Below are 24643 nucleotides of genomic sequence, written 5' to 3' on the forward strand. Positions count from 1 at the left end.
ATATATATATATATATATATATATATATATATATATATATATATATATATATATATATATATATATATATATATATATATGCAAATTAATCAAATGTTGAATAGAAAAAAAAAACCCCGGGCCTACCTAACATTAATCCTTTCAATGTAATGCTTGCATACTATATCTCTACTGTTGATAATTCAATGACTACTGGACCTCTAAATTTACTTGAAAAAGACACACAAAAAAAAGATCACGAACTCCCTAAAAGAGAAAAAGCTGCGGGGTAAGAAACCCACCTTGAACTCTTGTAGTTTTGACATTACCACAGGCATCTGTCGAAGTAAGAGGGGGTGTTTCTGTTTCTTGATTTGATTACCGTCATCATCTGCAAAGAACCAGCCCTGCAGGTTGTCCTCCTCTGATTTAAAACACAAATAACACACACAGGTTATGCAGAGAACAAAGCCATCTGTTTCCCATTAGAACGCTCCAGAGATCACTTCGTAAAATGTTGTCATCTCAGGAATTCAAACTATTAACAAAAACAGTGATAAAACCTTCAGGTTGTCGTTGGATCTCAGTAATGTCAAAAGGTCCCATTTACACTAAAGTTCTTAAGACAAAAATAAAGGGAAAAAGGTGCAACAGACAATATAAGCACACTAAAGTACCTAGAGCCAACTTTGCCATCTGTAGGTTACTGATCCATGACTGCTTGATGGCTGGGCTGAGTGTATTAAACACTGCACTGAAGTATGTGAGCTTACCGGCCCTGCTGGAAAAGGAGAGGGAAAAAACAAACACACAATAAGAAAAATAGGATCTTTGCTTAAATGTGACAACAGGGGAAAATTATACAAATAAAACTTACAGTAAAGGTATAGTGGAGGATGTTCATTCTCCCGGTGGATCATCAAAATAATTGTTCCGCCTAATTGTCAATTCTGGTGATATGTTTACGTAAGGCCATCCTACGTGCTCGTCCCCATTTTCACATACCAGTCAGACATACTGGACAAATTGCAAATCTCCTTTTTGAAGTAAGCTTGTATGAGAGATGCAAACAGCAACTTTCAAACAGAGCGTGCACAAGGAGAAATGGGCTCATTCATGCTCTCGCACGTGTTTAACAGGCGTTCCCTCTGTGGAGCGGGTACAGGGTTGTGCAAGATGGAGAGGGCGGTTATTTTCAAATATTCGCGAAAATCCTCCATTATACCTTTAAAACAGCAATTTAGTGGTTAATATATTTCTCATTATCACCTGGAAACACATCCAGAGAGTATCCATTTACACTGCCTCTTACCTGATTTTCAATCTAAACACAGATCAAAAAGATCCTTCCTAATTGATTCTGTTCTTATTCATATCCATGCATCTCCTATTTAAGTTACCCACAGTGGCTTGCAAAAGGTTTTGTCCCCTCTTTTTGTCCTCTCTTCACATTATGTCATATCATCACCAAATGATTCAGTGCATTTATTTGGATTTTCATAAAGACCAACAGAGTAGGTATAAGACCTTTGCCTGTTTCTCTTGGTAAACACAGATTAAATTTTGCTTAATTTTTCAACCTTCCATCAGATAATTGGAAGTGGAAAATTGGATTCAGTTCTAGACTTTGATTGGACCTTTCTAACACATACATATGCTATAATCTACACCATTCCCCAGTGGCTTTGGCTTTACTGGCTCATTGAGGTAAACTGCTGCCTCAGAGTTTGGGCTCCTGCAGGGTCTGACAGGCTTCCTTCCAGGGCCTCCCTCCATTCATCTTCATCCATCCTCCAATTACATCTGGAAAACTTTCCTTATTCCTGCTGCAGGAAAGCATCTCTTTAGCTTGATGCTGAAACCATGTTTTACGATGAAGATGATGCACAGAGTTCGTTTTCAACTTCACAGCATTTTGCATGTAGGGTTGAAAGTGTAATAATTGTTCTATTTGATTAACGGAAAAGTCCAGTCATATTCAGAATTCAAACTTTTTTTTCTCTGGCCAGAAGTTTGATGGCAAATCCTCCCTGTTATTACTTTTTTACTGATTAATGCCAAATTCATTAAATCACCGCAAACGTATTAGTTTTAGGTATAGATAATGATACATTTGTTTTCCATGCTGACCGGACCTTTCCTTTAAAGCCTTATCTTCCCGATGCTTGTTGTGTCCCCCAATTAAGCTTTTACAGTCTGTCTAAAGTTAGTTTTCCTCATCATGTTTCAATAAAGGCCAGATCTGTGCTTTTAACGCAACAACGTGTAAGCAATTTTTTGCAAGGCACGGCAAACTGATAACCTGCAGTTCATAAAAAGAGAAAGTAACAGAAGTGAAATGGAATTATCACTTCTATAAACAGCTTGTATAGACTCTGTGTAGCCATGTGTGACTATCTGTGCCACTGAAATGCATCCCTGCTCTCCAGAGCTGGAGCTGAGAAATGCATTCTGCAATGAAGGGACCAGGAAAGGAATGAGAGGAGTGCAGCTGTGTTTCCAGACATACCCTTGGTTAATTCCAGCAGATAAATGCAACTTTGAGTAATGCCAGAATTGGGAAGAGAAATATAGAGCAGGAGACTAAAGACAGTCATGGTTGAAAAGAATGTCAAAGAGCCAAAACAAGAGTCACCCTAGGGGGTCCATGTTTAGTGCATAATAGTGAGGGTTAATGTGAAGCATGATTACTGTATGTGTATAGAGCAGCAGCTGGGTGGACTGGTTGCAAACACCAAAGCGTATTTTCTCCCATGTGATTCATGCCACAGATTAGAGCTGGTGGAAAAACTTGTTTATCCACATTTGGTCTAATTCTCTCATAAAACCCAATGCATGAAAGGGGGTGGTTAGGATGCAGGGGAAAAAGCAGGGTAAAAGGGGATAAAGTCAACACCGGGATAAACAAAACATTAGTGGGCGTTAAACCCTGATGAGGGACTAGATGAGAGTTAATTTAAGGTGAAACCACTAAACAACAAGGTATGTGCATTTATTAGGATAGAAAACAGACTTGTCATGTTTGCCAGGCAGCTGGAGTTGAATCCTGCACCGGTCAGCTGCCCTGATCTCCTCTTCCTTCTTCAATATTAGCCTCTGGAGGCCTGAAACCCAGTCCTGCGCCACAGTGGAATTTACATTCTGCACAAGAGAATAATGGAGAAAGAATGAAAAAACAAAACAAAAGGAGAATATACTGAAAAGAGATTCATTTGGAGAACATGAAGGAATGGGGAAAACAACCAGAGAGGAAATGGATAAATGTTTTAAAAGTATTACAATAATTGATATTCTAGTAAAATCTGAAGAGCCTTTTACATGTTAATATTCACATTAAAAAGGACTAGGGGTAATTTGCCCCCAAAAATTAATTTCCAATGACTTGTTAACATTACAGCATGGCCCCTGAAACGTCTCTCACTGCACATTTATAACTCCAATACAGTCTACATAAATTTGGATGTGGAACTTAAAGCAGGAATTCTCCAAACAGTTCTTAGTTTTTTTTTTTTTGTCCTTTCTTTACCCTTTTCCTCAGCATTGGCCTCCATCCCTCCCTCTCTATGAATCATCTCTGAATATGACTGATCTAGTTTTACAGCACAAACATAGAGCTACAGACTCATGCTGCGCTCTACAGACTAAAGCACCATTTAATCCCCACCTGTAGTCTTGGCTGATCAGTTTAAATCAGCCCATGAAACAACTTGTCTGCAATCAGAAGTGTCTCATAAAAGTACAGACTACAGTTTACTGGTATTCCTAGGTTTTTTTTTAAGGAACATGTGAAATTGTTTCAATAGTTTAATATAGACGCACAAAAAAATCTGGCTTGGCCTAAAAATTTCAGGATTATCATCATTGAAACCTTTTAAACAATCAGTTAAAGGAGAAGTCCGTTCATATTCACAATTCAAACCTCTGAAAGTACTTTAAATATTAAATTATTACATACTGTTCAATAAAAAAGTGTTTTTAATTAAGAGTAATTTTCATTTGAATGTGTTTTACTGGAGGCATCCATGTTTATCAAAGAACACTACTGCCACCTACAGGTTTGTGACGTCACGTTGCGGTATCGGCTGTTGATCAAGTCCCAGCGCTGTATCTGGTGTTTGTCACAACGGATAATAAACTCTTTTACATCAATAAAGCTCTAACTCGCCATCTGAAAAGCTTTAAAGTCAATTCAATGCAATAATACTCTACAGACATGTTTTTAGGACAGTGTTTGTCTGTTTTCATTCATTAGCTAATGAAGTTTTTGAATATATATAAAAATTAGACGACAGAACTGTGGGAAGATGATAATAGATTTTAGTTTTCTGAGAAGGCTGCACTAGTTATTCAAAGCTTACTCTATTTTACTGATGTAATGAAATGATTTTCCCTAAAGGTTGAAAGAAAAAATTAACGTGCTTTTTTCTATGATATCATCATTTTGTTCATTATTGTTGCAGAGAATCTCAGTTCAGTCAAAAGTGATGAGATCTAACAGTTGAAAACTGGGCTTAAACTAAAACTCAGCTCTGCTTTGTGTCTGAATCATATACTAAGGTAACTCCCTCTAGTGTGATGTTGATTCTGTGCAAGTTAAATGCAGGTATACAGTACCTGGTAGTTCCCTTTGAGGCTACCGATCATGCCAGCGATTTGATTGACCAAACTCAGATCGTGGATCAGGTTTTGCAGATCTTGGTACAGCTGACCAGGGCCCATGTAAAGTTTGTCTACCAAAGGGGAAAAAAAAGTCAAGAAACAAGTAATTAATTTAAATAATACAAATATTATGAACACTGATCCCAACTGATCCCTTATGATGGTTTCAAAGAATAGAATAGAAGAATCTTTGTTCAAAAAGTGTAAACAATGTACTTTGGTGCAGGTCTCAGTTTTCAATGGTCCCCTTAGTGATGACTGGATTCTTAGGCAACAAAGAAAATGACGGGAGCAGAAGTTGGAATCTAGACAATGATTAATAAAGTTCAAACACTTAGTTTCCCACAGGCTGCAGTGACAGCTTGACAAACTGGCCCTGATTTTCATCACGTCAGTGTTTGTTCACTAGACACAAGAACTCCACCACTGGCTTTCACAGTCCAGATTGTCGGTTTAAACCATACTTAATTTCAGTCAGGGTTATTTTGTGTTTTTTTCCCCAAGTTTATCAGAATAAGTAATTTGCAATTTTTAACTGCTGTGCCAAACACTTAGAAGGTGTTTTGAACAAGTCAGAAAATGTCAGATTATTGATCTGATGTTTTATTTGCCATATAACTTCCAATTCAAAGCTTTGTTTAAAAACATTATCAGTTACCAAATGGCTGAGGATGGATGGATGAATAAAAACTACTCAAACCCTTTAATATTTAATGATCAAATCCTCTCCATGTTAATGTACCATTAACTCTCACCCTCTGTTTGCTTGAAATGCACGGTAACCAAGTCCAAACCCAGTCTAGTAAGGTATGCAACAATAAGCTTAGTTAAACATTTGAACTGTTTATATTGTTTTGCAAGTTCAAGTTAAAGATCAGGTTAAAAGGTTAGATTTAATTTGAACTGACAGTCAGACATCTTAGATATCAATTATTTATTGAATGGCAACGTCATCCATGATTTATTCCTGATGAAGCTCTGTTGCAGTAAAAAGTAATTCTTTCTTTTACAAGATGAAAGGAAAAGCAAGTTAGTTACAAGCAGCATAAAAATGTAAATTATGAAAAATAGAATAAGAAAAGTGAAAACATTGTTGTAGAAATTGATGATAAAATGATTAATAAGAAAATGAAATGAAAGTTGGACTGCAAACTTAACTGCAATACTTCTACAGGACAATCAAAGACCTAATAGGACTTTATCTTGATTTAAAGTAACTCAGCTATTTTAGATTATTCTGGGAGGTTGTTTCAGATTAGTGGGGCAAGAACTAAAAGTTGCATGTTTGATTCTGAATATGCAAGTAGACTTGAACATGACGTCTGTAGAGGTCTGGGCGGTAGAAACACAGATAGAAAGTCTACGTATTTGGTGCCAAGCTATTCAGTGAATTACTGACAAATAGAAGTCCATTAAATCTACTCTGAGTTACAGGGAGTTAGTTCAGGACTAGTGTGATTTGCCCTTATACCTTAGTTCAATCTCAAAAACTCACATGGAGAGAAAAGACAATTAGAAGAATTTTATTGATACAATTACTTTAGTCTTTGGCGCTTAGACCTCGGCAAGAAACATTAGCGCTGAATTTTGCTTTGATATGCATGAACAGGAGTAAAGAACAGGGCTGTTTCCCCCCCAGGCCTGAAACTAGTGGAGTGGAGATAGATGAAGTTGGTCAGTCCATGACTGGTTGGCCAAACGGTGTGCTTGAGCTGTATGGGGAGATCCAGTGGACTGCATGAGCTGATACTATCGATCACTCAGGGACCTGGAAGATGGAAGTCCAGCTTGGATAAACACAGGTTGCATGAACCTGTCAATAACGAGCAAGCATGAAGCGACAGAGGAGAGGAAAAACTCCTCATTGGGAAGAAACCTCTAGCAGAACCAAGCTTAAAATCGCGGTCTTCTGCCTGACCGGTTGAGATGAGACAGGGAACGCAGTAAGAGTCTGGGAGGAATGACACTCTGATGAAGCTTTAGCTACGATGGAGGAGGAGGGGCTGGAGGTGGGTTAAATCGTGGTCATCTGAATCGAAGACAGACATAGCGCAACCACTGCCTGCGCTTTGGGTAGCAGACTGAGAGGTGGATTTGGAGACCTTTAAAGATCATGATTGGGCTTTCGTGGAGGTGGTTTTCCAAGCTGACTGGCCTGTGTCGGAAGAGGGTAAGCAATCAGTTTATTCAGTTGAACTTGCACCTAGGCTCCATTTTTGGTAAGGACAGGCAGCAGCATGCTGGATCAACTGCAGCTGATACCAATTATTGTTACCAGAAATCAGATATCAACAAAGAACCCAAATATATCACTACAATTCAACAGTGAATGTTTTTACAGGGTTTCCCTTATCCCCCCTATATTACTAGCCTGGTGACCAACAGGCTTTACTTGCCCCTCAGCAAGGCCAATTGATGTTTGTTTCTACAATATTTTAAATATATTTTTATACACTAGTAATAGTAAAAGAAAAGGAGACAGACTTAAAAGCCCAATGGTGACACATTTAAATGACATCTTACAATAACAAATAATAAAAAAATGTATATATTTTAAAATCTCCTGCCTGATTTTACATATACATAAAATGTTTTAACTGAAACATGGTGGGGTGCCAGTGGAATACACCAGCAATACCTAAAATCTGGCATAGTCTGTCTGAAACCCTGGTTTTACTCAATCATTTGCAATTGGAAGCCTAATTATTTATAAAAGATAAAGAGACCTAGTGATGAAAATAACCTTTAAGTCCATGAAGAGATTATTCCCAGAGGCTAGACTGGCTATGACCCATATTAACCAGAAACTAGATTTCTGAATGGCTCTTTGTGCAAGCACTGAATGCCAAAGTCTGCTATAATAACAGCACTAAAAGCATGTTTATACTGAGGTCAGTCAGCAATTAGGTAAAAAAACTGATCAATAAATCACATACTACATGTGAGAGCAGCAAGAAATGGTGACTCTAATTGACCTGTTTAAGATGAAACCTGCAGAGAGGTGAGCTAAGCAGAAAGACACACAAAGAGATGATATCACATGCTGAAGAATATTTTCACAATGCTGATCCCACAAAATACAAGGTACTATTGTTTCCATTGTGAAACGTTTCTGGACAAAGCAGACATTTAGCTCACACACACACCTACGCACAGGCACACTGTAAAGACGGTTTGGAAACAAGCTAAATGGTGTGCTGTGCAGCGTCCCAAATGTGTTCACATTTTGTCACGAAACATGAGGCAAACAGGAGCCTCAATGTGCTTTCAGGATTTTATGGCATGGAACCAAAACAAAGCGTTGCGTAATTGTGTGAAAGGAAAATTATGTTTTAGAGAGTTTTCATATAACCCTGCAGTGGGTGGCATGTCTTTCTCTTCAACTGGAATTACACTATTTTCACCTCCCTTTTGCTACAGGTACATCTGTAATTACATATATCAGTATCTCTCCAGCACACCAGTCATTTACACCATCAACGCTAGGAAATTTGGTGAGCAACAGTTTCCTGAAGAGGTTTAAAATTTCTGTGATACCTCCTTCTATTGTCTAATGACGGATTAAGCTTTGCTCTTTTATATTTAACTTCTCTGCTGTGCTTGAAAGGCAAAGATGTGATGATAGAAAAGGGGAGGTCATTATGCAAAACGTTTCTAACGTGACAGAAAAAGACATGCTGGCAATAGTCACAGTAAATAGAAAAGACCTTTATCAGCGAATCACTTCACAGAGCCGAGTTTTGAACATTCCTCTGAGAGCAACCAGAACCCCTGTTTAGAGACACTGCTAACACCACAAAGCATTTCCATTCTCTGAGTTTTGGATTAAATTAAAAACAGAGAGCTTTATCACAGTTAGCATCCACTCCACTGAAAAGGCCTTTGAAGTAGAAACATTTTAACAGCATGTCAGAGCGACATATCCTACCTTTTATGATAGTTCATCCATCTTTTTTATAATTTTATAACCTAATACTTTCATTTTTGTCATATTTTATAAGTTTTAAAGGGGCCATAGAATGCATAACCAAGTTTACATTGTGGGTGAAATGGACGTACAGAGAAGTTTAAACCCCATCGACACCTCCTTTCTCTGCAAATCTCACAATTCTAAACTTCCACCATGAAACGGGTGAATCCAAACGACGTTGCCTTATTTGGTTCTGGCCTGTACTTTTGTCACGCCCCGAAATTTACATATAGACCATCCCACTGGTTCACTGACCTAAGAACATGAATAGAGGTAGATGTCAGACACCAGTTTAGCTGTTTAGCCTACAGTTGGGTTTACTGCTCCAGAATTACATCTGGACCGGACCGAGCATTTCCGTATGGCAGGCGGGGGGAAGCACGGGGCCGCCGTTGTCACTGGGTGGGGTTCGGTTGCCCTGTAACCCGCTGGCTCCCGCCGGAGTTCCTGGACCAGCTGGAGCTGATGGCTCCGTTCTGCTGCACTGTAGTCGACCAAAATCCCAGACAAATTTTTAATTCCCCCAGGACAATTTTTTAGGTATGAAAAGTAGGACATGTCCAGGAAAAAGAGGAAATCTAGTCACCCTACCATATCAACAATTTGATGTTTCAGTGAGTGCTTGTTGCTATGATGCGCCTTTGCTCACCAGCTTCGCTCGTTATAAACCCACCAATCAGCACACAGCTCATCTAAATATTCATGAGCATACAATAAAAGGAAGAAAACCTGTCATTTCATTCTAGGGCTTTTAACCAGGCTTGCATTAGGGCTCATAGAACAGCAAATATGCCATTTTCAGCCCAACCAATGTTACACACCCTATTCAGAGACCTTAAGGACCAGCACCAAATACCCTATAGAATTATTCTATGACGCCTTTAAAATGTCTCAGATTAGTTTATGTTTAATCAGTCACTGTTTCATACAGCTAGCACAATAAACTGTTGAAATATAATGATGTACTTCAAATAATGTAAAAACTCAATTAGTCTGTCATGTTAAAGGATTCATGTTGAGGATTTTTCCAAATTTTTGAAAAGACCCACTCACTAAGTGTTCACTTAAAAAAGAAAAATGCACATACACAACCCTGTACCTGCTCCCGAGAGGGAACGCCTATCAAAAGTGTGCGAGGGCGTGCACGAGTCCATTTCTCCTCGTGTACGCTCTGCTTAAAGCTGTGAGCTGTTTGCATCGCACACACAAGCTTGCAAAAGAAGATTTGCAATTTTTCGACTATCTCAGACTCACCACCAGTAAGTGGGATAGCATAACGTAAACATATTCCAAAAAATATAAAAAAAACAATTCAATGGACTTCGTTTTCAAGTTTGAAGACATTTTGCTTCCCATCTAGGAATCTTTTTTAAATCCAAAATGTCAGAAATAGCGTTGAGTTTGAGGCTTTATACAGTAGCCCAACAAAGCCTTGTTGTTGTTTAGAAAACATGCAAATCGAAATGGACCAAAAGGTCCATCCCTTTGGAATGGGGGTCGTTGGGCTTCTTTTGTTAGCCTGCAAAGTGCCATACCCATCTGTGTCTCTGAAAAGGGGGGTCGTTAAAGGGAATTTTAGGCCTGGCTGAATAGACGAGTTCTTTTTTCCCCTGTAAAGGGGTTGGGGTTGCGATGATAGCGGGAAGGGATCAGCTCAACTATGTAAACATGTCACCAGAATGATTGACAGTTAGGAGGACCACTTATTTTGCTGATCCACCTGGAAAGGAACATCGTCCATTATACCTTTAAGAAAATATTCTCTTGATAAAAGAGAAAACTTCCTTGGTTGATAAGATTCATTAATTATTCAACAACTTGCATCCTCAGCTTAAAGATGTTCTGTTTAGGGTTATTCATGTAAAATTGAAATTAATCCAAATGTCTTGCACACCCTTAAAAACCCAGCATCTCCTTTTTCACTCCATAGTTCTGTGATGGTCTTTAGCTCTACTCCCAAAAAAGATGTGAAGTTCAGATCTTTATTTCTGTGTGACGTCTGTAAACATACACTTATTTGAAGCTGAACTGTTGATTTAACGTACATTTTATGGGAATTTGTAGGGAGTTCATAAGAAATCAAAAGCTCATCTTTGACTAAACCTGAACTATTATAAGTAGTTATTATAGATGCATTTCCTACTGTATGCACACCAACACTGTTTTTTCTTTTAACTGTATATAAATATGACATGTCAGAAAAAGACTCAAGGTAACTGTATAAGAGAAATGTTTAAAAGCTGGAATGTGGGTGCACTGAAAATGAGCAGCGTATAATTTAAAAGGTAGCAATTCCAGCCTGGTACCACGATAAAAGTGTGGCCATTTAATGTCTGCTTGACGGGTCGGGCATAACTCTTTATCAAAGCGTTTAACAACGCAGAAATACACCAAAGTATATCAAAAATAAAAACTACAGTACTGCAACCACAAAATCATACACTCTGTACGCTTGTTTGCCTGAACTGGGTCTTTAAAGTGGCTGAGCAGCTGTTTGTCACATTGAGAAGTTAGTGGAAAGACTGAAATCATTGGACTCAGTAGGCAGCAGACCACTGGGCTGCATGAGAGGAAAGAAAAAAAGGACTGTGTCTGAATTTAGCAAGGCCTAAACAAAAAAAGAAAAAAAACTTTGTGACACGTGTGGCCTTCATTCACAGCCAACTGACAGGAAATGGGCAAAGAGGGAAGAAGGCTGGATATGCGGCAAAGGTCACAAGGTTGGGACTCAAACCACGGACATCTGCACCAGAGCAAACAGCCTAACCATTAAGGTTGCCTCCTCTGTCACAGCAGCGTGTCCCAAAAATGCAATCTTTACTGTTTATAAGCAGGTATACTTCTGCAACCTTCAACTGTCAAACAAAAGCTGTTGTTTAATCCTCATCGACCATTTTAAGATTCTCACTGCATAATAACCTGGGAAATAAATTGATAGTATTTCAACATTCATTTTAAAATATAAAGATAAAATTGAATCTGATTGCTTTCGTTAAAAACATTTATGTTAATATCTATACAGTTTAAAGTAAATACTTGTTTTCTTGGTCATAATGCACCAAAAGAGGAAAAAAAAAGACACAATAAAAGTCCTTTTTAGTTATGCTACTTCCACAACAAACGGGATTTGAGCAGCAAAGATGCGCATCCAGTAAATTGGTATCTGTCAGTTTTTTAAGTGAGAAAATCCACCTTAGAACATTCTATGTGCAGTCAGTTTATCAAGATTACGATCCTGTCTTAAAAATATTATTTCGCTGTCTGAGCTGCACGCACCCTTACATACTGGCGGTGTACTGTCACTGGGAATCCAGCAACAGCTGCCTCAGGCCTGATCGGCTCTGGGGACTTTTCCGATACTGTTCGTAGCGGCTGGATGTTGATGTTTTTTGTGCACAAATTGCAGTCACCAGAATAATAAAAGGGAAAATATTTTGCCAGCAGGTTTTGACATCTTAAGTAAATTTAGGCATTAAAGTCGTAGGGAAGTCATATTTAAATTTCAAATAATTCTGGCTTAAACATGTATATAAATGTAATCTTTATCAGACCATGTTGTCCCAAAAGTTAGAACATTTTTATTTTAAAAAATAAATCCCGTCTTAAAATCTGGTTGTTTTTGTTTTTGTGATTTTATGCAGGCCAGTTAGTTATATGTCAGCCTGTACACCTAAATTCGGTCAATCATAGATCAATGGACATCTGTCAATTACATTTTTTTGGTCATAATATCTTGATTCATATGTCGCAGGTAATATACGCGATGGTTGAAATAAGGATAATTTACTTTACCATTGACTCCCATCCCAGTGTTCACTGAGATGGACGTCTGTGTCTTCAGCAAGCGTAGAACTAACAGAACTGGCAGCATTGAGAGGCAAGGGCTCAAACATGTACAGCTGTAAGCCTTCTACACCAAACCAAGCTTCTGCCGCCCTGGCGTCCTCTTCCACAACATCTTCATCTCCGCTTTCCTCCTCTAAATAAAAAATGGATGATGGAGGAGACTCATCCACGACCTCCGACACTAAACTCTCCTCCTCTTACATGTTTCCGCTGTCCATAGCGTTCCTTGACAGTGTCGTTGCTAAGTGCTACTTGGTTCCAATGTAATTTGTCATTGAAAATGTACTAGCACTAAGTTGCTAACTGTTTAGCAAGATGCTTCCGACAAACCGGCCACAACCAAACTTGCTTGTGAATCAGACGACTTTAATAAACTTTTTCAGAGAAGTGATCATAGCGATCAGCATCAGCAGTGCTGTGTCTGTCTCTCTGCCAGCTCCCAGTTCAGCTTCTCTGATTGGTTGTTGCAGCGCTGCAAGCAGAAAAAGTTAAATTTTTCTGGTTGTTGCGGCGCTGCAAGCAGAAAAAGTTAAATTTTTCTGGTTGTTGCGGCGCTGCAAGCAGAAAAAGTTTAATTTTTCCAATTCCAACATCTGCTGCTGTCAGATGCGTCATGCTCACGAGGCGCTGCTTGGCCTGCTCAGACGCATCAAGATGCGCTGCTACTGCTGCTGGAGAAGCGCTGCGGGACCTTTGATGCGCCTTGATGTGCATCAACCATAGACTCTGCCTGTAAACCGGCTGCTTCTGTTGCTATAATTGCATTTCGTGTGAACGTAGCATCACTTATCAAATGGAACATCAAGTTAATTTTTGAGCAACAACATTATATTAGTTTACTAATTATTTGAGCTTGATAGCTATATAGCTTGAAAACTGTGAATCATCATAGCTTAAAGAGATTGATGTTGACCTTTAATTTACAAAACAACACTGTTGGCATTTCTGTGATTGGAAATGTTTTTTTAAAAAGCCTAATCTGTCTTGTCGGCCAAGAAAAAGTGTAGAATGCTTCTTTCAGTAAGCTAAGCAGCAGTGTGCAGGAGCAGATGAGCCAACACCACACAGTCAGAGAAAGCTCTGATTACTTCTGCACTTTCTGTGGGATGTTATCTAACTGAATTTTTTAATTAGGTCACTTATTTTTTAATCTTTGCATGTAAAGAGCTGAAATCAGGACATGCCAGATACCAGCAAATAGAGGAAAGTTATTGGAAGACTAATAAAAGAAATCTTGTTTTTCATACTTGGCTTAGCGTTGATCACCACCTTCTCCCCAGAGTGAGGAGCAGGGTATCGGCTGTTATCGACCATTTCCTCGCTGGATCCAAACTCCAGTACTTCCACAAAACTCAAAGGTACACTCCACTTCAGGAGAAACCTCTGGTCCAGTGGAGCGTTTCCACTGCCACTCCCACTGCCATCCTGGCACCTGTTTCAATTAAAAAGGACAGACAAAACAAATGTGGGTGAAAAAATAAAGTGGAAGGACGATTTACGTTCACTACTGCGTGCAAGTGACGTCAATCTGTGGGGAGAAAATTGAGCTGAAAAGAAAAGGGAGAACCCAAAGTGGTCAAATAATAGCAACATTCAGTATTTAACTGATTTTCTCCAAAGAGGGTTGAGATCTCCCTTACCGGATATTAGGCGTGGCACACATGAGCACATCATTTAGCAGGAAGAGGCGTCGCTCTTTTGTTTTGATGATTTCACCACGTTCATTGTAAACAGTCTCCACCATGTCGTCTGAGCGAATCAGGTAGCGGCTACCATTACTTAGAAGCTAAATGGTCAGTATAAAAAGAAAGAAAAACAAGCCACAGCTTAGAAACCTTAAAAAAAAATCACACACACACCCAAGTTGGTTCTGCTATATGTAGTGAGGAACATGTGTTGACTGCCATTGAGTTTCAGTTATTTTAACACTTTCTATTCCCTAACCCTAAAACTAAACCTAACCATTACCAAAGCATACCTTTCCTTAACCCTAACCCAACTGTCACCTTAGCCCTAAACCTAACCGTTAGCAAAATAGCTTGTGAGGACCTCACTTTACAACAACGGGTCCTCAATTTGATGGTGAAATTGGAAAAATGGTTCTCACTCTGATCACTGGACAGGTACACACACACCCACACAGATAGATTAGGATATAATAGATTTCATTACAATAGAGCATCTCCTTGTTTCCCATATTTCCTCTGACAGTTCTATGAAAGTACTTGTTATGGATGAGGGTAAATAAAGCTACAATTCAGAGTAATTAAAGCGTAAGAGAAGTAAAACTCAACAGGCCCACGCTGGATGCTCAGTAAACACGAGTTAGCAAATGAGCCAGAGTGGGTGGAAAAGACAGATAATTATAACATGGAGGCTTGTTTGGATTACGTGAAAATCCAAAGAAATCAAAGAAAGAAACAAGCTAAAATCTAAAATCCCCCCAAAAAAATCACCTGCCGAATGATGGCCTGAGGAAATTCAAAAATGTGAACCTTTTTGAGTCAGTGATTTTACCACATTACATGCTACCAGTTAAGGTAATAATTTTTGGGGTGCATTCTGTGACAGAGTTTGTATTTTCAGTATCGGTAGGACAAAAAAAAACATCATAAATCTGAAAAGAGACCAAAAGTAAAATGTATTTATTTTGACACATAGAGATGTCTTCCTCAGGTTCATATAGGCTGAAAGAGCAAGACTTTCTGTAGGAACCAATGAAGTATCAAACATAAAAGTAACTTAAACAGGGATACAACAATTGCATAAAGCTTAACAGCCCCTTACAGTTTTTATTCATAAGTATAGATTTCATTTATAATCTAGTATTTTTGTATAAATATGATTTGATATCATCATGGTATTTAAATTAATATCTGAAGAGCTCGATATGCTGTTTGATTTTACGATCCCATTACGGTCCTGCCCTCAACTTTGGGAATATGGAAATAGACATTCTAAAAATGAATTATAGTTCTTAGAAAATAATAGAAATTGGTCATATTGTTGCACCTTAACCAAGCCTACAGGTACGGACCTTGTTGAGGTAGCGTTCATTCATGGCCTTTGCAATGTGACGGATTTCGCAGCGCTGGTCAGCTTCCCTTTTTCTTTCATTGAGTTTCTCTGCCAAGGTCTCCAGCTCTGTCAGGGCCATCTGCAAGGGCAGACGGTCCGCATGACCCACCGGTGTGTTCTTTAGCATGTCCTGATCAGCATAAGAGAAATCCAGCATTAACAGCACAGCAGGCTTTGTTAAATAAACCATTTTTATAGCTATATCCTTTTTTTCTGTTATATTTTTGCTGGTAAACACATAATTGAAATAAAAGCAAAACCACATCCTACATTTTGTAAAAACACAAAGATATCAGAAATGGGGAACAAGGTAGAAAGAAAAAGAAACTATCTAGCCTGAGCAGTTTTACTGCTCCAAAAGAAAAAGTTATTTTTTAAAGAGCGTCAAACTCCCCCTGCTGGTGATAAACATGTATAACAAAATGTTTTGCTGATTACCTGAAGGAGCAGAATGAACTGTGGGAATCTTTGAATGGGTTTCATCATCAGGCCATAAAGAGTCATTCGGTCACTGCTGGTTTCTTGACGATGCTATAAGCACAATTTTTATCATTAGGTGAAGAACAGTAAATATAACTGTTCATTTAACAACTGGAATATCTTTTTTTCCAGAGTTCAGTAACATGAAAAGCTGGGAGAAGCTTTAAAAGTAACCAAAGTTAAAAGAAAAGCTGTAAAAGCTTCCAATCAAAACACAGCAGATGGAAATTATGGGAAAAAAAAAAACAAAAGTACCAAACATTAGTACGAGACCAATATGCTCACTAATATTTGGTAGGAACACTTCAAACCTTGAGAAATTCCAGGAAACCCGGTTTAGAGGCGCAAGTCTTCCTTACGACGGCCATCGCTGTGCTGAAGTTGTTGACATACTCACTGTAAGCATCCAGCACCATGGATTTTGAAAACTGTACAGAAAACAAAGGATGAAAAAATATAAAAGATGCAGCTTGCAATTACATGAAGATGTTTTTATGGAAATCAGGTAAAAAAAAAGAGAATTTACACGTATATTTAGAGCTAAACACTATCTTAGTTCTCTCTATGCATGAACTTTTAAGGTAGGAATATTTCAACGCTTTCATTAGATTTTTTTATTAAGACGGTTGAAAATTCTCTTTCATCTAGCTTAATAGTTTTCATTACTTACTGCCTCAGTAAAAAACTGCTTAAAAGGGAGAGCTTTAAAGGTAAAAGCTGAGTTTGTGTATGTATCTGAATGAATTCCTACCGATGCAACAAAGACATCTCCAATCATTTCCAGGCTGTCCCACTCAGACACACGGCTCGCAATAGCTATCTGGAACAGGAAGTGGCATTGCAGGATCTCCCGCACGCGGTAAAAGATGATCTTCAGCTTCCTGTCGCTGAGCAGCTTGGGCTCAATCTGGGAAAGGGGTTTCTCATAATGCTACAAAGCAAAAAAACAAAACAAACAAAAAGTAAATAATAATCTGAAAAATCATATCTAGCATTTCAAATTCAGAGAAATAAATTGCTGCTGTACTCACACACCTCCAAAATCCTTTTGAGAGCATCAAGATAATTTTTCTCACTTTCTAAAATAGAGCCCAATATGCACCTTCGCACAAGCTGTAGAGAGAAAATACTAAATCAATAGTATTTGATGCGTTTAGTTATTTTTGCAGCTTTAAGACGTCCGATTAGAGCCTCACCTGCTGCTGAGTGAGACCCTCTGGTGTTGGACAGAGAACGGGCTCCACGTTGAAGCAGTCCACTTCAATGAAGAGCTCAGACTCCCCCTCTAAGCAAGCAGACTTTCTCTCTGGAACAATACAGCAATAACTGATTTATTAACAGAGATGATAGAGCCGTGGGGGGGAGGGTGTGGGGATGGCATACCTTGACAGAATGACTTTGTTTTGATGAAAGAGCGCCCCCTCTTCACCGCAGCTTTAGTTTTTTCAAGTCCATCTTTCGTCCCCTCCTTGGCTGCCTTCACCAGCTTTTGCATCTTGGATGAGAGTTCTACACTGTCATTTCCATCTCAATGGTAACTCTGACTTGTTTACCATCAGAGCTCTGTCTAAGCGATGTTTAGTTCACTTCATCTAAACCTAAAGCTATTAAGAAGCTGTGCTACAATACTGTAAGAGGGTTAGAGTACAGATGAAGATGTATGGGGATAAAAGGGTTAAAATAGTGGAAACTGAGACTTCAGCAAGAAAAGAAGACCTGGATTTTATTACAAAGTTACAAATTTCAATCATGAGTGTATGACAGCAGCAAACATTTCCTGCAAGAGGCTCGTTCAGGCTGCGCTGTGTCTTCATAAAGTATTCAAAACTCCTACACTGTTTTAGATTTAGTCATTTTACAAACTCAAACATTGGTGTATTTGATGGAGACTTCATGTGACAGATCTACAAGAAGTACAGAATTTTGAGGAAAAGGAAGCAAGGTTTTCCAAATTTGTTTAAAAAATAAAATAAAAATTAGTGTATATGTGTATTCAGAACCTATGAGTCGATATGCAAAATCAGTCAGATTGGATACGGAGAAACTGTTTCCAGGCCTTGTCACAGATTCTTATGGTGCAGTATAAATCCAGACCTAAGTCCAGCAAACTCATGGTCACGCTTTGTAGGCCTGTTGTCTGCTGTCCTGCTAGCAGAGGCTTCCCAAATCATTTTTATTAATGGCTTAACTCTTCCATTGTGATTAATCGATTATTGAAATAAGCATCAACTAATTTAGTATATCGATAAATCGTTAACTGGAGTATAGAGACTATTAAATCATGTCTTTGGCTGACAGAGTGACCTACTTTGAGCAGGAATTATGGCAAAATCATAATAAAAATTTATACATTTTGCATTTAAGGTGAAAAAAAAAAATCATCCGTTAATATGCCCTATCCAGAACTCTTCATGTAGAATAGTTTTAGTTTCACTTTGTTTAATTCTGCAAAAAACTTTAAGGAAAATTTTTCTATCCTATCAATAATTGAGTAATCAGAAAAATAATCGACAGATTACTCGATTAGGAAAATAAACGTTAGTTCCAGTCCTAATACTTACATCAAACTGTTTCTTCATATTTTTCTAGCTTTCTTCTTTCATAACTATCTAGCACTTTGTGTTACTGTATCAAAGTCAACAACAAAATCCAGGGAAGTCTGTGGTTGTATTGAAAGTAAACGAAAAAAAGATTAAAGATGTATGAAAACTTTTGCAGGGCACTGTATGTAAGGTTTCAGTGGAAGAAAATATTGAATAAGAACTGGTGTTGCTGGTGTCTCAGTTCCCCTTCAACTAAGCTGAGCTACATGTTAGAAAACAGACCATCCTAACATTTAAAACCTCTGGAGTAAAAAAAGAAAACATCTGTAGATACATCAATTAAGCCGACGGTGAGGTAAATAAACCGAATACTAGCCCATCACCAGTACCACCACCACAGTATTACACACCATACCAGGATGAAGGTACCGAGTCAGTGGGGTTAGCCAGATGAGAGTCAACAGGGTTGCATCTAGTTGTTTTAATCTAGCTCAGACACATGAGGGGAGCCTGAGGTCATTTACCTTCTGCTCGTGTTTCTGTTTTAACTGCTGCAGCTCTACCGTTCCCACTGTACTTGCCATTAGACCTTTCATCTTTTTCTCATAGTGTTCTTTCAAGCGTGTCAGATCTTGAGAGAGCTAAACAAAAGCAAAGCAGGTATTACTGGTCACGGTCCTGCAGCCCACGGTGTCAGGAATCTCAGTGTTTGGGCTGAAGGCTACTGCTTTTCTTTGTTGTTTTTTTATTATAAATGCTAAAATATGTTACACTTCATCACAGAAATTTGGATAAATAACTGTTAAAATGAAAAATATATCAAAATCCCAATAGGTTACCTTGGTTTCAGGGTCAATGATATGAAAGTTGGTGGTTTTTAATTGACAGTCCTTTATTTTGCATAAATGATAAATTTTAGAAATGTATTTTTTTTAAATTACAAAATGAAACAGATACCGGTAATTCAAATAATAATAAAAAAAAACGTATTGTAATTCCTGGGTTTCCGTGACCAATTTCTGATGAATTATAAATTTTTATTCTCTCTCAGAGGCGTGGATCAATGTGAGGTTTTTACAATATGTTAACTCACAAGGTTTCTACACCTCCTCTGACATCATAATGACTTTTCAGAACCACTTCTATCAAATTTAAGGAGAACACAGACCAGCATTCACCTACTGCGTCCATTATAAATGTTGAGAAAACTCTAAATCATGTCACAGACTCTGCATCACACTAAAACACCAAACCGAAATACTGCATATTTGCACCATATATATTAATGCTCTAAACTTTCATATCAATACATTTTTGCACCATGCTTTTTTTTTTTTAAACAAACTACACAAAATTTGTCTTTGTCTAAATCTAAGTCTTGATAATGCTACTTAGAGATGGTGTGAAAATGCAAATCCTTGAACAAAACAAAACTGAAAATACAGAAGCTGTTCGATCAGAATAAATTAAAAAAGAGGATAGAATGTATAGCTAACATTCATATCATTTATAGCTTATTTCCATACCAATAATACATGTAGTTATGAGGCTTTGTTGAAGCATTAAATAAGTAATAGTGACACCTAGTGTTTTAAATAGGAACTACATAAAAAAAAGTTAGCCGCAAAATAGTTTGTCAAACATCACATAATCTTCAGAAGTTTATATGTATCTAAATGTATAAAACGAGTAGAAACATATGAAACAATGGACCTGAAAAGAACCATCCCACACATCGGCATACTATTACGCACCCTGACTAAATTGCTCCCCTACCAGGAGAAATCCACAACAAGAAACTCTTTTTAAGAAAACCCAAAGCCTCCAATCAGCCGTACTTCTAAAGGGACATCTTTGGAAAAAAAAAAAACTCAAACTCAATTTTGGAGCACTAGCTATGTGAAAGACGCTTTTCATACAGCAGGCAGGTTCTCTGTAAGGTTCACTTTAACTTAAGAATTTAAGGTACACCATTGAATACCTCAAATACCACTAGCACATATCCAGACCTCATTCATCATTTTTGGGATTCATATGCAAATGTAGGTCGAGATAATAAGACAACAAATACAACATAAAAGTGAATTATTATGTCGAGCTCACGTAGCAAGGCTGGATACGTAGTCATAATATTTAAAAAAGATTTTAAGCCTATAATGTAAAACACTGGGTTCCCACGCACACAAATCAGGTGAAATTTCAAATATTTTCCACAAATTGTTCAAATTTATTTAAAATAGAAAATTTGGAAATTGGCACTGAAAGCATATAAAAGACAAAGTAATGCCTAATGTATCAAAATTTATGCAAATAAGTGATCTAATTTAACTTTTACGGAATGCATGTTTTTTTATTTCATTTGTCAGAAAGTTCAATGACAACTTGAATTAAAAAAAAAGTGAAACTTCTGCCAATTTTTTTATCTTGGCTAAAAAGGGTTAAATATGGAACCTGAAAGGAAAGCAAGAGGAAAGGAAAGGATGTAGGACTAAAGGAACGAACGTTGGGAAGAATACATTGGAGTGAGGAAGCAAGGAATGAAGGAAGGAAGAAATGTTAAGAAGAATACATTGGAGGGAGGAAGCAAGGAATGAAGGAGGGAGGGAATGTTAGGAAGAATACATTGGAGGGAGGAAGCAAGGAAAGAAGGCAGGAATGTTGGGGAGAATACATTGACGGAAGGAAGCAAGGAATGAAGGAAGGAGGGAATGTTAGGAAGAATACATTGGAGGAAGGAAGCAAGAAAGGAAGGAAGGAGTGTGAGTGAGATGGGACACAACATAGGACCACTAAAGAATGGGATGAAAGACGGGACACAAGGAAGAAGAGGGAGGTAAGGAAGAAGAAAAGAAAACAACTCCAGAGTCTCAAGGGAGGAAGGAAGGGAAAGAAGATACATTAAAAGACAGACAGTAACAAAGAATACAAGAAGGGAGGGGCGTAATAAAGAGCACACAATGCAGGAAGGACAAAGGGCATGAAAACAAGACAGGAAAGGGACAAGAGAGAAGAGAAAGGAAGGAAGGAAGGAAGGAAGGAAGGAAGGAAGGAAGGAAGGAAGGAAGGAAGGAAGGAAGGAAGGAAGGATACAGTGTTGGAACAAAAAAGCAAAAATGGAGTTTTGCCAGATTGTTATTTTCCTGGCTGACCACAAGGGTGCAGCAACAAGTGGGGAGAGGGACTATGGCATGATAAGCATCATACAGCAGAAGAAACTTCAATTCCTGGAGAATTGAAACATACATATATATCAAGATAAGCATCCATTGATCAGACGGCTGAATTTGATAAATAGATTGATGAACCCAAATCTACCCATAAATCTAATTTTTTCTACACATTTTCGCACACATAATTAAAACATATTTATTATTCCTTCATCTAAAGGGGAAAGAGGATAGAGGTACTGATTGATTCATTAAGGCAGGTTTTGTTTATGGTCATGAAGCAATGTTGGAAGCAACAGGACGACAGGAATACTCACATGGATTTTCCTCTGCGGTGGCTTTCCCCTCATGAAGGCATGGGGGAGGCCATTTTCAGGGTGACCCTCCCCATCGCTGGCTTCGTCGTAGCTTTCAAACTCGCTCGAGCTCCAGCCATTATCGAGGGAGCTGCTGCAGCCGCCCTCCTCGCCCAGCTCCACATCATCATAAATCATCTCATCTGGATCTGAATCACAGAGAACGAATTAAAGAAACTTTATCTACTATAAAAAAAACTTCTACCAAACCACAGCTTGAGTTTTAAAACTAATTAACCTTTATTTATTCAAGTATAAATCTGAATTTGATCAAACTGTATTTCATAAAAAATTCTCTTTATCGTTATTAAATGTTTCAACAAAAAAATAAAAAAAAGACAAGAGAAAATCTCCTATATATGAAATCAGTGGAAGAAACGAAAGAAACAGTGCTGCCTCCTGCCATATTAAAGATAGAAGGCTTCATGCTGAAATTCAAAAAGATAAAGCACAAACCTGTGTTAGAGTCTGAGTTCTCTCTGGGGACATCATCATAGATCACCTCATCTGGGTCTGAAGAACATGTCAAAACATCACAAAAAATAAACATTCGAAAAATGACAGTAAGACGATCAGACTATTCATGGCACATTCACAGCAGAATGGAAGAAACATTGAATAGAAAGGCATGCAGAAGGGACTGCTTCCTCAAAAAAAGGGGAAGGAATCGCCTATTGTGTAAAAAGCAAAGTGGAAAAAAGAAAGGATATATTCAAAGGCATGTCTGGTAGTGTCAAAACTAATTAAAAAAATGTATGTTTTTATCCCAACCAGATCTTACTTACTTTCCATCCAAGCGGTGTTGGCAGGATCTGATGCCCATTTAGCCAGAGCATCTTCCTCTGCAATAGGTGGATACTCTTCACTGAAAACACTTGAAAAAATAATCAAATACTCTTTTAGAATTCCTTTTTTTTTTTTGCAGTAACAACAAAATAGCAGAAAGCACTTCTTCTAATTAATTAATATCTTAGAATAATTTAGAGTATATGTATTTGGATGAGCAAATATGTTGACCTACCTGTCAGCAGAGGTGTTGCTAGTTCCCACCACCGTCACTGAGACACAACAGAAAGAAACGTTATCCAAAACAGGAGACTGACTTAGGAGCAAAACAACAGTTCATAAGAACTGTTCAAAATGGCTTCCCATAAATTCTCTAGATCAGGGGTCTTGAACGTTTTCCAAGCCAAGGACCCCCAAACTGATGGCAAGATGGAACGGGGACCCCCTAATTATATATATTGTATGAAATTATGATACATCAAACTGGTCCTATTGTCACTCTATTACATATGGAGTAATGTAACGAAAGTCATTTTCCTTGTGATTATAAAAGTATGTCTGATTCTTATTCCTCATTGATGGGACAGGTGTTGTGAATGAAAGGGTGCCCAGCTTGAAAAAGCTCCTGTGTGTCGCTGAATGTGTGCATTGATGACTGAAAGACATCTTCTGCCTCCATTTATTTGTTTACTACAGTGTGTTGAATTCATGTTAATGTGGATTTAAAGACATTTCAATTAGTGGAAAAAAATTGCAGGGGGGAATGTAAAAAAAAAAAAAAAAAGTTCATGCTGTACCTCTGTGAACCCCCTAGGGGTCACAGACCCCCTGTTGAAGACCTCCGCTTTAGATTGTATAACTGTAGCAGGAAATGAAGGTCATCAGAATATCTATTTTCAGGACAACATATAGACCAAAAAAGTACATTTATATTATTATATTTATTATTTTATTTATATTTATATTTATATTTTTATCACATTGTTTTAGAAAAGAATCAATCTTTTGACTTTTTCTGTTTAACCACATTATGAGAAAATTAGACGCATACATGACATTATACCTTCCAGTGGAACCTAGGGGTTAGACTGGGAATACAAGTCAAAGAAGAAAGCAAGGCTCAGCTTTCAGCAGGAATAACTTCCTCAACTTGAAGCCCAACATAAGCTGATTTAACTTGAGTTGCTTTATAAAGAAAGGGCAAAATAAGCCGTCTCCACAATAGGAAAGGTCGACAGAGACACACTGTAAACATGTCACCCTGTTACCCCCAAAATACATATAATTACTATTATATTCTAGATCATATAATAAAATTTACTATACATTTATTTATACAAATTCATTTTATTTACACTTATAATAAGAATAATACTCAGGAATCCTAGTTTGTAGGTGTGGATGCATGGAGGGTTTATTATGTTTATGTTGATCTTTACACTACATAAAATGAATATTATACGAGGATGTATGCGTATGTGTTGTTATACGTCAAAAACATAATAAAAATATCCAAGATAAAAAATGTTTTAATTTTTAAACATTTTTTTTTTATGGTGATTTTTTTTTATGTAAAGGTATATTTAATATTTGATTTGCGTATTAGATAAAAAAAAAAGAAAAAACATTCCATCCAGTTATTTAACGATAAATTGATGTAAACTAAAAAACAAATGGATGTCAAATATTTCTGATGTGTTTTTTTTTTTAATTTGTGAAAAATCATCCTGCTTTTTACATTCTAAAACACTTTGCATTGGTCAAGGACTCAGCTGTGAA

At 37.7% G+C, this 24643-nt stretch overlaps 1 protein-coding gene across 5 annotated transcripts in view; it reads right to left on the minus strand.

Moving 5' to 3' along the window:
- The window catches only part of arhgef10 (Rho guanine nucleotide exchange factor 10), a 72730-nt gene that overhangs the window by 19801 nt on the left and 28286 nt on the right, over nucleotides 1-24643 (minus strand). For 2 of the 5 annotated variants that reach the window (XM_015396764.1, XM_015396755.1), the window contains 18 exons: nucleotides 23100-23136; nucleotides 22864-22952; nucleotides 22535-22591; nucleotides 22040-22227; nucleotides 19080-19196; nucleotides 17396-17507; nucleotides 17209-17318; nucleotides 17048-17125; nucleotides 16764-16943; nucleotides 16324-16440; nucleotides 15971-16063; nucleotides 15492-15662; nucleotides 14095-14240; nucleotides 13702-13886; nucleotides 4594-4709; nucleotides 2993-3120; nucleotides 657-760; nucleotides 282-403 (listed from right to left, as the gene is read on the minus strand). In XM_015396764.1, the coding sequence (XP_015252250.1) occupies nucleotides 282-403; nucleotides 657-760; nucleotides 2993-3120; nucleotides 4594-4709; nucleotides 13702-13886; nucleotides 14095-14240; nucleotides 15492-15662; nucleotides 15971-16063; nucleotides 16324-16440; nucleotides 16764-16943; nucleotides 17048-17125; nucleotides 17209-17318; nucleotides 17396-17507; nucleotides 19080-19196; nucleotides 22040-22227; nucleotides 22535-22591; nucleotides 22864-22952; nucleotides 23100-23136 (2150 nt within the window). The remainder of the gene's footprint in view (nucleotides 1-281; nucleotides 404-656; nucleotides 761-2992; nucleotides 3121-4593; nucleotides 4710-13701; nucleotides 13887-14094; nucleotides 14241-15491; nucleotides 15663-15970; nucleotides 16064-16323; nucleotides 16441-16763; nucleotides 16944-17047; nucleotides 17126-17208; nucleotides 17319-17395; nucleotides 17508-19079; nucleotides 19197-22039; nucleotides 22228-22534; nucleotides 22592-22863; nucleotides 22953-23099; nucleotides 23137-24643) is intronic. The other 3 variants (XM_015396770.1, XM_015396787.1, XM_015396778.1) reach the window with 3 other exon arrangements.

This window comes from Cyprinodon variegatus, unplaced genomic scaffold, assembly GCF_000732505.1.
Source record: "Cyprinodon variegatus isolate N-32 unplaced genomic scaffold, C_variegatus-1.0 Scaffold27, whole genome shotgun sequence".
In the NCBI taxonomy this organism is placed as follows: Eukaryota; Metazoa; Chordata; class Actinopteri; order Cyprinodontiformes; family Cyprinodontidae; genus Cyprinodon; species Cyprinodon variegatus.